This window comes from Labrus bergylta, chromosome 6 (assembly GCF_963930695.1).
Source record: "Labrus bergylta chromosome 6, fLabBer1.1, whole genome shotgun sequence".
NCBI lineage: Eukaryota > Metazoa > Chordata > Actinopteri > Labriformes > Labridae > Labrus > Labrus bergylta.
This window is the reverse complement of record NC_089200.1, coordinates 9,114,077-9,131,938: the sequence shown is the minus strand read 5'-3', so window position 1 is coordinate 9,131,938 and position 17,862 is coordinate 9,114,077. Positions and strand designations below refer to the sequence as shown.

General features: G+C 40.5%; 2 protein-coding genes across 5 annotated transcripts; both read right to left on the bottom strand.

Annotated features, from left to right (window-relative positions):
- Positions 1-4,429: 4,429 nt before the first annotated feature.
- Positions 4,430-7,394, bottom strand: LOC109986553 (regulator of G-protein signaling 1). 4 transcript variants are annotated; one of them, XM_020637260.3, is made up of 5 exons: positions 7,161-7,394; positions 6,781-6,840; positions 6,399-6,460; positions 6,096-6,262; positions 4,430-5,937 (listed from the first exon to the last, which is right to left on the bottom strand). In XM_020637260.3, the coding sequence occupies exons 1-5, from the start codon at positions 7,238-7,240 to the stop codon at positions 5,749-5,751; spliced, it is 558 nt and encodes a 185-aa protein (XP_020492916.1). In that variant the 5' UTR covers positions 7,241-7,394; the 3' UTR covers positions 4,430-5,748. The 4 variants fall into 4 exon arrangements, with proteins under 4 accessions (XP_020492916.1, XP_020492915.1, XP_020492917.1 ...); XM_020637259.3 differs by having other exon boundaries at positions 6,399-6,463; positions 7,161-7,391; XM_020637261.3 differs by lacking the exon at positions 6,781-6,840 and having other exon boundaries at positions 6,399-6,463.
- Positions 7,395-13,974: 6,580 nt separating this feature from the next.
- LOC109986580 (regulator of G-protein signaling 21-like) lies at positions 13,975-17,121 on the bottom strand. The gene is made up of 5 exons (XM_020637292.3): positions 16,892-17,121; positions 16,700-16,795; positions 16,556-16,611; positions 16,223-16,389; positions 13,975-14,639 (listed from the first exon to the last, which is right to left on the bottom strand). Exons 1-5 carry the CDS (start codon positions 17,038-17,040, stop codon positions 14,454-14,456), a joined length of 654 nt encoding a protein of 217 aa, XP_020492948.3. The 5' UTR covers positions 17,041-17,121; the 3' UTR covers positions 13,975-14,453.
- Between the last annotated feature and the right edge of the window lie 741 nt (positions 17,122-17,862).

Below are 17,862 nucleotides of genomic sequence, written 5' to 3'. Positions count from 1 at the left end.
GATTTATTGCAAAACACAGTCAAACTTTGATCTGCTCTCTTGATACTCCCTGGGTTAGCCAAGCAGCATTCCCCGGCTTTCCAGGGAAGCAATGCTAAACCAACCCCCCTCTGAGGGTGGACCTAAACCTTTTCGGTTTGAAAGGAGGAGGAGCTTTGCCATCAGCAGTGCAATGTGAGCAGAATTGGTGTAGCATAGATCAGTGAGAAGGAAGTTGTGGTTAAATGGTTAAATCAGATGCAATAATTGAAGCTGCCTTCTGCCGGCAGAAGCATGTCCATGTCCTGCATGAACTAGTGCGAGGATTCATTTGTTCTCATTTTCTGTTTGAACTTGTACCAGTGATTCCCAGACTTTATTCTGCCGGGCCCACAGTTGGCAGTTGAAAATATTTGAAAGCCCTGTCACCCCTCACTGTCACAGTATATCATCATCATCTTTAATGCCAGACTCAAGAGTCCATTAGACAAGGTATAAAAGGCCCCACTAGCAGCAGTCTTTACTGAAAAAAAAATACAACGATACAAATCCAGGCAGGCAAACAGAGTGAGAGGGGTCAGGCTGAGACAAAATCCCAACTCTCAAATCCATGCTATAGGTCAAAAGATCAAGATATTTACTAGAACAGAAATGCTAGAAAGCTAGGGCAACGCACTGAGACAATCTGGCAGGGGGTTAGTGAACAGGTGTGTGAGGGGAATGACCAGGTGAGGAGAATCTATGCGCAGAGAGGCAGGCAGGTGGGAGTGGCAAACAACACATAGAGAAACTATGAAACAAACTCGAACCGTGACAGCTCACCATGCACAACAACACAGTAACATCTACACATAGTGTCAGTCACACTCTTTGACCGACTCTCCAACACATTCCTCTATTTTTTAGAATGTATCTCAAACATTGTCGAGAACAAAAGTACAGAACAGCAACTTCAAAATAAGTGTCTTTTACAGAGGAAGTAATTAAAAGTGATACTGAACATGATATAAAAGTCATTGCTTGACAGATTTTAACTCCTGACTCTCTGAAGTTGAACAACTACCTCAAGTTAAAAGCAGTGTTGCCAGGTCTGCTTGTTATAAGCAACTTTGGGCTTGTTTTTCCTGTAAAGTCGCTTGCAAATATTGTCAGTCGCGGGTTGCTGGTTTTTGGGCTTGTTTTCTAAAGTGCAGTTGCTTGTTTGGGCTTGCTTTGCTACCTGTATGAACCACTACTGATTCACTCCCAACTCTCCACAGTAAGCCAAACACGATCGCGATAGTTTGTCCATTTCCAGGATCCGTCCACAACCCCGTGTCCTTGGTATGTGGTAGGTTAGGTAACCTGTTTGGCTTCATTTTACTTATTTGAGGAGCCATTTCGCTTGTTTTGGGCTTGTTTCCATAGAGCTGGTTGCTTGTTTCTCTCGCGAGATCTGGCAACCCTGGTTAAAAGATTCATCAAAATCGTCTTTTCAGATTGATACTTCCAGTCCTGCAATCAACGACTACTGTGGGCTTGGTTTGTGCTACAGGTCTTCTCAATTCTGGGTTGCAGCTGTGAGTTTGCCACTCTTAGTTAATTTTTAAAGTCCAGCTGTGATCTGTGTTTGGTGTAGATTGTGGCAACTGCAGAAAAACCAGGACACACAGGATGTGGCTCTCTTCATTACAAACTGCTGTACAGGTCAAGCTGAGTTCCTGTATTTGCTTTAGTTGTTGTGACATCTGGAGTAGATTCATGATGATTAGCATCACGTTCACCTGGAAGTCCCCACAGGAAATTTCCCATTCTTCGCTGGTTGAGCAAAACGGTGTGGATTTATTAATCAAACCAAAAGTTGAAATATGATTTATTCACAATCGTAATCTTGAGCCAATTTGAACTCCGTCAAAGAAACTGATTGGTTGACCACTGGAGCCCAATGGATGGCAGTCGCCATGTTGGAAATGCTGTCTCAGCCTGACTTTCAGTCAACCTAACGACAAGGCTAAGAGCTGGAGCTTAAGCGGGTTTTAAGCCTCCTGACAAACAGTTACACCACGCTCACCTGTCAATCAGGTCAGCTTTACACCTTATTGTGAATAACGCTTGAACTTCATAAAATATAAGTGGATGAGTAATCAAAATATCAACCCATCGTACAGTGTGTGCCGATCAAGACAAGAGGTATTCAGACCATTTTCATTTTTTTTTTTTAAAGATGTATTTTTTGGCTTTTTGTGCCTTTAATGGAGCTATAGGACAGTGGATAAGGTTGGAAATCAGGAAGAGAGAGCAGGGAATGACATGCGGGAAAGGAGCCACAGGCTGGATTTGAACCTGGGCCACCCGCTTGGAGAACTACAGCCTCCATACATGGGAGGCGCCCTGACCATTTTCATTTTTCTTCGACCAGGCTGTAAACATGTTCATTTCTGCTGTAACAACTGTTTTTTTGAATACGGTGTGTATCTGGAGCCAGCCTCGAGCGGACACTCCCATACTGCAGGATTTTGCACTTCCGCATTGGCGTTGGTGGTGTTGATAAATTAATAATTAATAATTAATTTATCAACACCAGAGGTTGCTGTTTGTTTTTGTTTTGTTGTTTAATACTGGAATTATTGTGCACAAATTTCATAACCCATCATAGCCATTTTCAATACGTACTGTAGGTATTTTGCTAATTAGTTCTCTGAAGGTAACAGACTCAATGGCTGATAGGAAGCATATTGTCAACAGCATATTTTACCATCAGTCTGTCAAGTCCCGGCTCACAGGTCGTGGAGGAAGGCGTTTATTTAAATTAAAGACTTGTCTGTTTGGATGGAGGGGCTCCTCCTTGGTCTGCCGAGCTAACGTTAGCTACACTTGGGTCTAAGTTAGAAGCGTGTCTGCACATAGACAGGCAGAAAGCTAACGTCTGAATGATCTTCAGCCTGTGTGTGTGTGTGTGTGTGTGTGTGTGTGTGTGTGTGTTTGCTGAGTATGATATTCTTTCTCCCAGGATGCTACTGTGCTGACGTTAGCATGACCTCGCCCGCTGAATCGACCTTAATCTCATGTTGTCGGCTAGTTCCCGTAACATAAAGAGTGCTTCTAAATTTCTGTAATTGTAACGCCGTTATTGACTTTGAAAAGTAACTATTTACACTATTAGTTATACGCAAATAGTAGTGGAGTAGTTAGCATTACTCCCAATGCTGTACAAGACATTAATGGAAATCTCTGCTCTAAACGAAGTCTTTGCCATTCAAAATGACTTTTACCAAATTAAACCAATAACAAAAGCCAATTATATTGTTTGTGCTTTTTTTTTTTCATTTGACATCATAGGTGCATTTCAGACTGAATCTCACTTCTCACAATGTCTGATTTCATAAGAGACTGATTCTGGGAGCTTCCTGTTTCTAAAACAGAACAGCTCGCTTGTGCAGTTAACTTTCGAGCCAACAGATGCTTTTCAGTGATAAAAGAAAAGCATAACAGGAAACTCCCAACACACAATTTCCTTCATTAATTTCTCGAAGAACATTTTTTACTTGTGACATCTGTTCAACAACAGAAATGCAAAGTGATCAAGATGAATATTTTGGTACTATGAGTATTCTCACTGTTTGCCTTCCTGATTAGGGCTACTACTGTAAAAATAAATGGACGATGTCTGAGTGATGTCACACATCTGTTCCTGAAGGGGGCTCCGGAGCCTCATCGGCAGCAGCCGCCATGCTGGAAATCCTGTCTCAACCTAACTTTCAGTCAACATAACGACAGGCTGAGAGCTGGAGCTGAGGCGGGTTTTAAGCTTCTTAAAGAACCGTTACATCACACCCACCTGTAAATCATGTCAGACACGAACCTAACTATGGATAACACGTATCATTCATAAAATCTTTTAAAGAAAAGTCTGTGCCGGGGATGACAAGAACTATTCAGAACTATTTAGTTTTTTGTATCAGGCTGTAAACATGTTAATGAATGCAGTAACACCGACCTTTTGCCTGTTGTGTGTATGTGACTTCTGGTGTTCCTGCAGCAAGCCTCAAGTGGACACTCGAGGAACTGCAGGATTTTGCACTTCAGCGTTGGCTTCATTTTTCAAGACCTGAGGTTGCTGCTTGGGCTTCACAGGTTTGTCATTGTAAAGCCTAAACTGTTGGAATGTGAAAGACCCGGAGCAGCATTTGTGATAAATTTACTATATATACACACTTGTTACGATTGAGTGCTTACTCTCACCAACGACTGCTCTGTAGTGAAAATCATTTTTCAACCCAACAGAACTTGGCACAGCCCTCATGTTTCCATACTTGTGCAAAAGAGCACTACTTTAAACATATAACAGACAATCTTTATGCAAACATGGCATTCATTTTCTAATACAATGGTGCAGTCTATGTCAATGTAAGCGCAAGTAGAAACTACAGAGTGGGAGTGTGGATGTAAAGAAAATCCCTTTGTGCCAAACTGCAATTTAAATAATTTAATATCTTTGAAACCTTTAACATTTTAACAAGCACTTCAACACTGCAACAAACTTTGTACTCAAATGGTGACAATGAACAATAAATAATACACTGTTTAAGTTAACTATTGACTCCAAAGAATACATTCAAACACCATGCTTTTGGAAGCAGTAAGTAAGGCTTATTCTCAGAGTGTACAAAGAGTTTCAACATCCTATCATGCAAGGTGATACGTTCTATCTGTATAATAATTCCACTCAAATAGTTTCATACATGAAGTCACAACTTCTTGACACTTAAGTGCTGTAAGAACAGGGTTTTCGACTAAAATAACGGCCAGCAGTCTTCACCGTGCTATGGGATTCAGTAAGACGTCACGGCTGTATAAAATTGGGAACTTCTTAGTTGCTGTAGTGCAGAGTTTAGTTCCACTTCCTCACAGAAAAAAAAGGTGCACAGTTAAAAATGTATCCATCCTGTATTTCAATCTCAATAAAATCTACTTTTACGTTTTTGTTTAAAGTGATAAAGACATCAAACGTTGGCTCATAAATCACTCCTGGGAAGCTTAAATCCAAAAAGTATCAGTTTTTTTTTTTTAAATCCCAAATTTGTCCAATTAAACAAATGAAGAAAATTCTCCTTTCAAAGTGTCCCAGATTGCCTCTTGCAGAACTAAGTGGTCTTCTGCAACCCTGTACTAATGATGACACATCGCTTTTTGAGTCCCAGTTCTGCTTTGGACCTGTTGGCTTCCTAAGTGCTGTTGTTAGATAATTGGCCAACTCTTATTGTGAAAGCTTATTCTATTCAGTAGCACTTAAAAAAAACTACAGCTAAATTCTCTCTCACAAACACAGCTAATGAAATGTGACCATTGCATCACACAGCCACTATCTTTTTCTGCACAGGAAACACCTCTGCAAAGAAGGCCAAAGGAGGTCCGCTGCACGGTTGTGATTTCGCAGCTTTGCCGTCAGAGCGGGCGCCTTGAAAAGTGTTCAAGGGGCCTGCGTACACCGATTCATCCAGTGCAATCACACTGTGGGATCCTTTTCAATACGGTTGGTCCGTTTAATTTGTCTGTTCCATGACCCTCAGGTGTGAAGTTCTCAGTGTGGGGATCCTCCATCTTTTGCTTCAGGATCTAATGTCGCCTCTGAGGTGTGTGTCCGCTGTGTGTCCGTGGGGCGGGCGGCGCGACCCTCCTTCCTTCTTTGTGTTCAGTCCTTCCTCCTGAAGGAGCTCAAACATTCCAGTTATGGGGTTTTTAAGTCCATTCTCTCTCTTTCTCCCCCTCCCCCACCTGGGGCCATGCTTCTCAACCCTTCGCAGCATCAGCAGAAAGGTTTTCCAGGAGAGTTCTATAAATGTCAGAGCGGAGGAACCGCGGGTACGAGTCTCTTTCCATCAGCCCGTAAACCATCTTCTGAGCCTCGTCGAAGCAGTGCAGGCTGGGAGACTTGACGCTTCTTTTGATCTGCTCTCGGGTGTGATAGTCGATGTTGATCTGGAATGAGACGGATAGGTTGGAATGAGGGGATTTTAGCCAGGAGCGAGACAAGATCAGAGATTCAGCATCTGTCAGTGCTCACCATACATCCTGATTTATAATCTGATGAAACAGGATTTAAAGACGTAAGCATCAGTGTGTTAACTACAAGTTACCTCTTTAGGAGATTCTGCTTTGACAAACTGCTCATAAATCTTCTTAGCTCTGGAGGACATCCTGAATGAAGACTTGATCTTCTTATAGTCCTCACAGGTGAGCCAGAACTCAATATTTTCATCGCTGTATTCAGATTTGAGGAAGTTGCGAAAAGTAGCCAGACCATCTAAAGGGAAAGTAAAGAAAACACACAAAGCGTTGTGTTTTTTAAAAGATCAAGCATCCTCTTCAAACTCTTTTCCACACAAACATGATGTACTGTTTCTGCAGCATTATTGTCCTCGAGGGGAAAGTCAACCTACATTTAGACTCCAGAAGCCGATCCAGTGACTGTGACCATTGTTGGGTGTCTTCTAAAGTTAGCCTGCTGAGAGAGAATTTAAGCTTGATTACTCGATCAGAATCCGATTTGGGGGTAAAAAAAATAAAATAAAGCTGTGTGGGGTGAGCTGCAAGGACACGGGAGCCGTCTAATCAAGAAAACATAGCAGATGTGCTTATCAAATTTTGTACAAAAATGTCCAACCATGGGATCTTGTTGGCATGCCTGTGTGCTGTGCCAAAGCAAACATGGTGTCTGTAGTTCATTTGAATCCTTTCATGATGCCATAGATGGAAATGATAGGAGCAGGCTGGCTATTTTAAAACTGAAATGTATGCAAAACACTCCATAAGTCCTCTTACCTCTCAGAGCTTGATGAGTGTGAGAACATGCCTTGGAGTCGGCACATAAAGTTCTTTCCACTGTGTAGAGATAAGAAATACATGAATATATATATATATATATATTTATATGCCTACAGGATTTAGTGCAGTTCAATTAGCGTTGGGTGAATCTGTTAAAGCATGTTTGGCATGTTAGTGATTAAAAAAAAGAGGGAGCATGTGAGGATGTAAAGTTAGATGACATTATTAACTTAAGCTATTTTCAGGATGAAGCATCCATCCATCATATTCCCTGTGTGCTCGTGTCTGAAAGCTTAGTCGTGAGAACCGAAAAAAAAAGCAAAAAAACAGATTCACCGGCAACCCCACATCAGCGACAAAACAAAAGTTTCACTCACATGTTCTTGTTTCTCTTCCTGTCATCTCTGTCCATGATGAACTCTTGTGTGTTGAGTGGTTCGACGATTAGGCTGGGCATTGTTTTGTTAAGTCCGAACTCTCAGGCTCTTCGTCCTGGTCATGCTGCGGCTGAGAGACTCTTAGGAGGGTTCCCCCTGCGACGCCGCTTTTTATACCGAGGTTTCCTGTTGCTACGGACTACTGGGATAGATCAGCAGCTCAGCCCTAGACTGAAGAGGAAGCACCCCTTCCTCCTCCCCCTCCTCCTGTTCCCCCTCTCCTCCCACCTCGCTGTCAGAATCAACACATACGCACGCTGTACTGCATGTGTGCCTCCCTCCTCCGATGCCTTACTCCCTATTAAGTCGTTCTGCGTCCTTTCCTCTTCCTTCTGCTGCAGCAGATCTTCCCCCTCCTCCTATATGGATGAGCTAAACACCAAGCATGCTGTGTTCATATTATTTTTAGTCTGGCAGCCGAACAGATGCAAATTACAGTAACAGTGACTGTAAAAGGCAAATCGTGACCTTCACACACTGTGTGTTTTGGTAGGTTGGAAAAGTGAAGCCAGTTTAAGACGAATGGATGGACTGTTGCCTTTGGATCTTTACCACTTCAACATTTACCGGTCCAACAGAGGGAAATTCATAAGTGTGGTGAAAATTAATGCAACGCAAGGATAGGGCCGTATGTGAGAAAGAGGAAACGGCAAATTGATTGCAACAGAGACTCAGGAAAGAGACAGGAAGTTAGAATAATTGTCAGAATGTCACATCATGACTGCTCATGTTTCAGCCACAAAGTTTCTGCTTTTTTTCCTTTCTACATGTTCTGAAAACATTTTATGATGGGTACAATATGCAACCGGGACTCTATATTTTACATACAAGCAAATGTACAACAGTGGAAAGGCTGTGAAAACCCCCAAAAGGGACGACCAAAGGCCCACCCTTACAACCCCTTCAAGAGGTTTTAGATAAATCTGAATTGTGCTCTTAGAAGAGTTTCTTAATAACTTGTTTAATGATGTTCATGGACATTCATGCAAAGTTAATTCACATCATATTGTATAAAAAAAAAATAGAGATGGTCAGAAAGGTCAACTTTCCCTCTGCTGCTCTTCTTAACTCCAGGTCTTTCCAACTTAGAAGTTATTGAAGAGGTCAGAGGCACTCAGAGGGGTAGTGAATAAAAAGCCTTTTATTCATCAGGGCTACACACTTAAAAAAAACCTATCAACTTGTTTCGCCAATTCAGGCCTCCATGGGGGAGGGCAGGTACCAAATGGTCGCCAATCTACTTCCTTTCCAGATTTACACACATGTCACATGATCAGTATAGTCACATGTTGAAGTAAATAGGTTACCCATTAGAAATTAATGTACAAGCAAAATAGTTGAAAAATAAGTCAGAAATCCCAAACGAGAGGACAGGAGAGAAGTCCAGTTCACCATCGAGACCTGGATATAGCTTTGTTTTAAACGTCTATATCCAACAAGACTGTCTTTTTAAGAGTTTTTTTTTAGATTCATCTCCACCTTTTATTGAGCTTGGTATGTGATCCATACCTGATATTTTTATAAGAGTTGCAGCTGGCATGATGAGCCTCTTTATACTATAAAGCCATGGGATATTGTGGTTTGCCAGTTCCAATGGCACGATAGTGTTCAGCCAATGTTGCCTTCAGTTTACGTTTAGTTCTACCGATGTCTTCCAACCACATGGACACACAAGTCTATAGACCTATTACTGTATTAAGAACTGATGTAACATCTGTAAATTAGCTGGTATTTGACATATTATCACAGGGATTGCAATTTCTACATTTGTGGCTAACCTGCTTTAATGCTTAACCAGGTTTTCTGTGTTCTAGGGGGGAGATAGCGTTTTACCAGTTTCTCGTTCAAGGTTGAAGCTCTTCTAAAGCTGATTACTGAAGAGGTCAGAATGCCTAACGAACATGACTTTTAATACCAATGTCAACTTATTGTCATTTGACAGACTGCTGCCTTTACATTTGGGGCTGTCGGTTGTTAAATTGTCTGGTGGGGTAGTAAGGGGTGAAGAGAAACAACCCGGCTTGGCCAGAAATTCAGTCTTGGTGTGAGAACTTCTAGTGAACTGGACAGTTTCTTGGCGAGTGACTAGCGTTAGCTGAAATTAGCTTTAGTAGCAATGACCTTTGACATTGTATGTGTCCTCCAAATCAGTGCTGTTCCATGATTTATTTTGTCTGGCGTTGTAGAGGCTGCTGAAGAAACGAGCTGTGGGAATTTATAGGCTTCCACATCCCATCCTGAACTTTTGTCTTATCTTGAAGGCGGGGGCATGCTTAGTGTACAAAGTGTTGTTCCAAGCCATGTCTAAAGGGAAAAAAGTGTTTAAAATAGCACTTCTTCACGGCCAAGCCTGTAAGTAAAGAGGAGATGTTTGAATTTTGATAACAGCACATACTTTAGGATAGTTTCTGCTTCAGGGCGATCACAGTGTTACCCTTGGTTTTATAACCTGATAAGTAACAGAAGTAGATTTGTGAAGAACTTAAAGCCCCTATGAGGAGTTTTTATCTGGTCAGGTTAAAGACTGAAATTAATACTGATAACTCTATATGACCTTCAAAAGCCAACAAGACTGTCAGTGACCATTTTGACAATTTCCATGGTTTAATTTTGAATTGCCTCTAATCACTGCCACTGGGTCAGGAAAATGTACAGAAATGGCCTTTTTCTTACATTTTCACAGCAACTTTTTATAATGAGTGAGCCATTTGACTTTAGAAACAAAGATTTCTACTACCAAGACATGTGCAGAAGAAGATCCGCTCAGAGATAAATGCCACCACTTTGTCCACAGGAGGCGCCAAAATCAACATAACCTGAAAATTCCTCACAGGAGCTTTCAGAAAATCTTGAAGAAAGAAGTTCAAACTAAGCTCACTTTTTTAAGATAGCTTGCTAATCGCATCATGAGGGGTTTTGTTGTTGGTTTCTGAAAGTTAAAAGGTTGAATATGTGTCCATGAAGATGTTTCATATGTTGTTTAATTATTTGAAAAGTGCTTGAATTGAATCATACTGATTCCTTAACCAGAAATATTTTGCATACCAAACAACACAGAATAGCGCCTAAGTAATAGTGGTTACTCTTTACATCATGTTCTGCCCTCTGAGACCAACTCAGAAAGATTTCAGGGTCAGGAGTTAAAACGTGTGAAAACAGCTTCATTGCTCAAATATATTGTTGAAAGCTGCTATAGTGGATTCAAGAGGAAGTCTCTGACTTCTTATTGGTTGGAAGGTTTTCATCACGTCTTACTCTGAGACACATTATGCCGCTTGTTTTTGGCTGCTCAACACAGCTTTATAAATATCAGTCAATAAAAGCGGCTTTAGCCTCTGAAGGAATGATGTTCACATAGTGTGACCTACGTTATTATGTATATATTTGAACACCATCCAACCATCAGAGGTCTTTGGCTGCTGTGCAAAAGTGTTAGCGTCACAGACAGTTTGTAGTCAAATGCTCATAAAGATCAAAGGACGCCAAAGCCAATTTTTACGACCAGAGACCAACTTGACTTGACAAATGATGCTAAACAAATATAATCCAGAGCTACCAAGGAAAGGAAAGGCATGTTTAAAGAGCGCCATTCATACAAAGAGCAACTCAAAGTGCTTTACACAGTTAAAAATCTGTGCATTTAAAATAAAAATGAGACAATATACAGAACGTATTACAGTGAAAGGCCAACAACCATTGATTTTACCACCTTTCATTTGTTGAATGCAAACAACACTCCTTCTTAGGCTTATGTCGTCCCCAAAAGGCGTCCTAACACAAAAAAACATTAGAAATGCCTTTTTAAGTCAACTTGCCAGTTGCACTAATTTTTTTGTGTATAGCGCCTCAAACCCAATAAGTTATTTCCATATAACCACTCAGTAAGTAGCCTATTTAGAGCTTGATTTAGACCTTTTAATTGAACTACTGTCCTTGTCCCACTTCAAGTGCTGAATCGATTAATTGACAGACAAAAATTGCCAAATAGTATCTGACTCTACTACAGAAGGTAGATATGACCCCTTTCAACTTGTTACATTTGGACCTTTTTATGGTTTACCTTGTGAATAAGTTAACTAGCCGCAAACATGTTGTATGTCGAACACTGAACACATGGACACATTTACAGCTTTGTACATTTGGGTTTACTCTTAGCTTAACTGTTGGTACAAATGTGATGGATGTAATCCCTTTAGCTTATGGTGATATCCAAAGGCAGACATTGACACGCCTACTGCTATGCTACACATTTACACTCTTCAACTTCCTGGTCAAAGCGCGGTGCAGGGACTGTTGAGAATGCGCAGAACACCTAGTCCAGTTTGAGTCCAATCAAGCCTTATTGATGTAAATCCACCCCCAACCATGTTTTCTGAGTTTGATAGTTGGACTTCAAGAAATTTGACGAGTATGATTTCCAGTCCAACTAATTTGTTTACATGCATCTTAAAAATCCAGTTTTAGTCGGACTAATCCAATGAATTGGCGTTGTCCATCTGCATGTAAACATACTGATTAATCCTTGAACTCTACCAGAATCAGTTCTGTTATGTTTCATTCATTGCCACTTGAAGTTATACCAGGTTTAAGAGAATACAGTGCAGCAGAAAACCTGAGGAGAACAAAAATAAAGAGTTTTCTGAGGGTGATGTAGGTTTTTTTTTTCTTTCCTGCTCCCCATCTGATGCCTCAGGCCATTCTCTCACAATCTACCCTTTGGCTTGGCTTCACTGATGCTGCTCCCCTTCTTTGCCCAAACACGGTTACAAGTGCTGAAACGTAACAGATAGACACCAAACAAAGAGAACTGAAAGCTGTCCCTTTTTTTTTTTTTTTTTTTACAAAATTGTGACTCTATGGAGGAACACAGAAGTATAGAAAGCACCAATGCTATGACCATTAGCCTGCAGCATCCAGATCTGGGAAGTTCCCCAAGTGTGACGGTCTTGACTAACACTGTGCCATCTATCGTACTCACTTCCTTTTTTGTAACCATGGTAGCCGCGCTGAGTTGTGAGAAAACAGCGACAGATTGTGTGTGAAGGATAGTGCGCCATGTGATGCAGGATACGTGAGACCTCAGTCATTTATCAGGAACAACCCCTGACACCCCAGTGTACTCATACTGACGTTTGACATCGGAATAAACTGTGGCACTTGGCACAATACAAGCTCCTGCGGAGCAATAAGAAAAGTTTATTGCTAATTTCCAACAGCACTTAGATTACTTAAAAACATATAAGGGTGTGAGCTCTACATTTTCTTATCAGAATATTGACTCAGTTTAATTTGAGTCTCATAAAATCTCACTTAAGAACATTTTTTTAAATGTACTTACTTTTGCAATAAACGTTTGGCTCATACAAACCAAAGACTTGCATGTTTGTGTATTTTGTTGCTGATCTTTTGTCCCCAAAATAAAAAGTTAAGACAGGTTTTTTTTTTTCTTCTTGAAACTACAGAAAAAAAATGGTTTTGTGTTATTTGTGGTCTGGACTTTAAAATGCAAATAGAGCAGTGACCGCCAACTTTTTACATTTTCCCCATACAATCCTCCATTGACATTTCAGAAAACCCTATTTTGGATATTTTATATCTTGGAACCAAACAATCCAACTAACCAAATACTCGTGACGACTAAACATTTGACACGTACAAAAGTTAGAAAAACTGAGAAAAAGTCAGTCAATTTTTTTTTTCCTGAAGTTAAGGAACTACACATCCCACAATCCATTGGGATACCAAGAGCCAAACAACGATAGTGTGCTTCTTTCTTAAAATACACAGAACATCTTTCTACATTTGTTTGCTGAAGTTCACGAAGGCAGTAATCGTTTTCCATGGTAACAGCAGGCTCCCCCATTTAGAGACTTCACTGTGGCACTCTAGGATTGTGGGTAGTGTAGTCATTTTTCCCCAAGATTGCAAATAAACGACTTTTGTCTTATAAAGAGGTTGATATCATCTAATTTTTCCACACAGAATAATTATAATGTGCGCACAAGGTTGATTTTTTTTCCACTTTTCTGGACTTCAAGGGCTCTGTACTTTTTGATTAAATGTTTTGAGGACATAAAACAATTCTTTATAATGTAATTTAAGGCATACCCTTAACTTTGAATTAATGTAATTAAGGAGTGTGTTGTTGTTTTCTTGGCAATACACATTGTGAACTTTCCCCAGAGAAATAACTCTTACAGGTTATTTCCCAAAGTACAGCAGTTGTGTATCTCTGCCATCATTGTCTTTAGATGATGAGATTATTCCCCTAACAAGGCAGCACATTCAGGCTGATCTGTTACGCCTCAGGTTGTCTGATGACTCCACTGTTGTCGTTTAAGCCCCTGAGTTATTATTAGCTGCCTCTGTACTCCTTTTTAAGGCGCTATCCTGCAGAATAAGGCCATTTACAGAACTGAGTGGGATCAAGGGTTACTGCAGGGTTACTTTTTTCCAGTTTGGTAAACCCTATTGCTGGTGTGTGGAGTCATCTCTGCACCTAATTAGAGGATAGATCAAACATGTGACCAAAAACAGAATCTCCTTGCTGGGTGAACGCTGGAAACTGTTCTCTTTTTTTTTTCTTTTTGACTCATGCCCATCTCTACCTCTCAAGTCAGACAGTCAGTCAGACAAATATAAACCTTTGTCTCACAACTTCTGACGGCATGGAAACAGTCAGAAATGTAAGAATAGTCATACAGGACGTCATGTGTGAGAACATAGCCAAAGTTGGACAGGAAGGGAAAAAAAATTGTGAAAATATATTTATTGCCCATTGATTTAAAGACGACCATTTTATTCCACATGTCAGAAACCATTTATTTTACCATCTTCATTTTCTATCATTCTTTGAACTCCACGTAAACTTACAATACCTTTCAGGTAGCACATACTGTTTTCCAATGAACTCCTAACATTTGCACCGATACACTGCTGATAGTGACATCATTCTTTTTCCCATCATACACAGACTTTTTTCCACCTCACATGACTTTTCTCCAATGTTTGACTTTCATTATTTTCCACAACATTTCATCCGTACGTCATCTCTCAGCACATCTACAGTGTGACATAACGTTTTAACTCAGTCAAGAAGACAAAAGAAACAACAAGGCATTGGCCGAATGCAAACAAGAAAGAACAAAACCAATTGTTTTGGCCATCTTAGCTAGATCCACTTCTTATGCAAAGTCTATGGTTGATACAGCGCAAGTTTTGATTGTTGTCAAGCTAAATGTACCAAAGAGTTCTGGATTTGTGCTTGAGACTTAGGTAGGCATCTGAGTGCAGGAATCTGGGCCAGGAGTCTCTTTCCATCAGCAGATAAACATGTCTTTGGGCCTCATCGAAGCATGAAAGGCTCGGCTCCTCCAAAGACTTCTTGATCTTCTCTTTTATGTGAAAGTCAACATTGATCTAGAGAGAGAAAACAAACACAAGACGTTGGCTCAAAAGCTGTGAGATATACAGGTAAAACATTATTTGTAAATCCTTGTTGGTTTGCGATGTGGATTTGTGATTTTTCAGCCAGCTAAAACACATCTCTTCTCTCTCCCTCTGTGTTACAGCACAGTCTGATAGAGCCATGCATGTTGAAATGATCTCTAGCCCATGGTTTATAGTGCTTGGTATATGTGCCCTTTTATATTTATTAAATTGTGCATAAGTAGAGAGCCAGATTAAAACGGCTAGCCCTACAACCACTTTGAATCACATTTAAGTTGTATGAAAGGTGCTTTTAGAGGCGCTGCTTGACAACAGTAAAGCAGGAAACTGCTTGGGACCCCATTAGGGGCTCACAAACTTAAACCAAAACAGTGACTCAAAAAGTACAAATTTTGCAACGACAGTAGGAAGCCTCCCTAAGGGGGCCCCATCTGACAGCACTCACTCTGGTTGCCCTGCTGAGAATTGTATGCATTATTGCTGTGAAAACCAAAAGTTTGTCAATGAACGTCAACAAAGAAAAATGAAGAGGAATTATCCGTCTTTACCGCCTTTAGGAGAGAGGGCCCCCCAATTGAGTTTTGCTCAGGACCCCACCAGACTCCCCTGGACGCCCCTGGACGCCCCTGGGACGTCCCACCTTCTCTATGAATGACACAGAGGTCAATGGGGATACAAAGTGATACCACCTCTGTACCGCCATCGGAGGTAGAAACAGAGGCGTTACAGGGCGAGATGGGATCAGCAGAGTCAGCGGAGGAGAACAGCGCAGTGTGTGTGTGTTCATGTCTGACTGTGAGTGTATCAATCAATCCATCAATCTTTGTCTGTATAGTGCTAATTCAACAAATGTTGTCAAGTCACTTTACAAAAAGAACAGGTCTTAGACTTCCTCTTTGTTATAATATTTCCAAAGACCCAACATTAGTCTCCCGTTAGGACAGACCTTAGCAACGATTAGCAAAGAAAGTGTACAGTGAGCTCCTTCTGTGTCTTGTGCTTCCACAACAGCGTAACACAATGTGACTGAGACTGATAATATGATGCTGTTGTGAAATTAATGTGAATGTACAAAGACATAATGACGGCAGACCTTTGTTGCAGAACTGCATGGCTGTTGAGCGACTGTATAAATGCTAATAAGTTTAGGTTCTTGATTGACAAATTCACTACGTTTCTCAAAGTTCAGTAGCTAAACATATAAATATTTTATATAATTACAGATTCTCATCTGGATTCAGAGTTGATAAGATGCAAATCAACCGCACCCCACAGGATATATCTTCACTTCAGTGTGCCAACATTACAGCATACAGCACCAGAGACAGTGGAAGTTGTGAAACGTTGTAGTCATCCGTGTTTCTTCATCCACTTTGTCAGTCTTTAACTTATTCTTCTTCATAATTTGGGGCGCAATCTGATACTGATGCAACAATCCTTTCCCATGTTTTGCAATAGCAATTTGGGAGAAATAGAGAGTTTATTTTCACTGTCTACTGGCTCTAGATCAGTCCATCATGAACCATCAGCCCGGGTACACGTGGCACACTGACCTCTCTGCAGGCTGTTGGCTCAATGAACTCCTTGTAGATCTTCTCGGCTTTCCAGCGAAGGTCGTCCAATGAGGTGGTTGACCTGAAGTCTTCACATGCGAGCCAGAACTCAATGTTTTCTTCACTGAACTCCGACTGCAGGAACGCACGAAAAGCTGCTAAATATTCTGTACGGGTGGAAATAATTTATTTGAGTACTTTGTTTAAATTGTGTGTGCAATCAGAAACACGTTTTAAATTTTCTTTCAGTTATGATTGTGCATGATTAATTTTGGAGCTCTTTATTTTCATAAAACTAGCATCCCATTCTTTCAAAAAATAGATTATTCTTACTTTTATCCTGAAGCATTTTTTCCAGAGTTGAATGGAGTTGATGTTCAGTCCGCCAACTAATAAAACAAACAGATTTGAGTTTTCATTTTCATTACAATAAAAAGCTGTAAGAGTCAAATATCTAAATGGTACCATTAAGTTTACCTCACATTTGAAGGAGATGTGTCATGATAATTTCTTTGCACCACAAGGCACTGGACGTCTTTCTTATACCTCTTTCGATTCAGAACAATATCAATTCTGCAAAACAATAGACCATTTTTTAAATGTAAGTAAGTTAGAAGACAGAAACATCTGATCAACTTAACTCACTTATTACTCAGTCATTAGTCTTACCTTCTGGGCCGCTTCACATTCTGCATTAGGTCTTTAAATTCATTAAACCGAATCCTTGAAAACAAATGTTTTGGCATTTTAACATCCCCGGTCCTCTGAGGAGCTGTGACAGTGTTTAGTGTTTTGCTTTGTCTGTAAAAAACCACCATTACCTCCAGCACTCGCCCTAAAACTGACAGGAAAGGAGCCCGCCTATGACGCCGGGGACCTGCTGGTACAGGTTCCTAAATGCCTTTTGGATACGCATTCAGCTGACTGCTGCAAAGACTCAGTCGGATAGATCTCTGACTCACAGCTGTAAAATTCCAGTGAGAGTTGTAGCAGAAGCTGAATGAAGAGGAAAACTCCCAGAGGTTGACTGAGGCCAGAGAACATGCCTTTGAGTCTTTAAAGGATTTTGATGCAGTATTTACAGTTAGGTATCTATCCCTTTAATTTCTCAGGTTGTATTCGGTTCAGATCATAGTGAAGGAGAACCTTGACAATCAGGTGTTCAAGTCATGAGTCATCAAGTCAAACATGCAGACCGTTTGATTTTTTTTAATTTATATTTTATTGGAAATAAAGTTACTGATTAATTATTTGGAGTGAATCAACCTTTCTGCAAAAAAGTTTTATGTATTTGCATTAATTAAAAAAAAGGTAAAACAGATAATTACTGTCATCTTGTAAATGGAAAGAAGTAAGGACATAAAAGTGCAAAAATAAAATATCCGACAACAGACAATAAGTGCCTGAGCACAGTAGCATTCTGGAGAAAGAATGTATCGCGCAGTAAACACACACACAGAGACTGATGATCACTCAGATGTGAGCTTCTGTCTTGGCAATACAAACGTTTTTTTTCCCCTGCTCGAGTCAAACGTCAAGAACACAGCGATGGGTTGTAGTCAGTGTTCAGGAATAACAACTTTGTCCACCGCCAGGAGTAGTAATCTTCATCTTCCCAAAGCAACTGTTGAGTCTGTCAC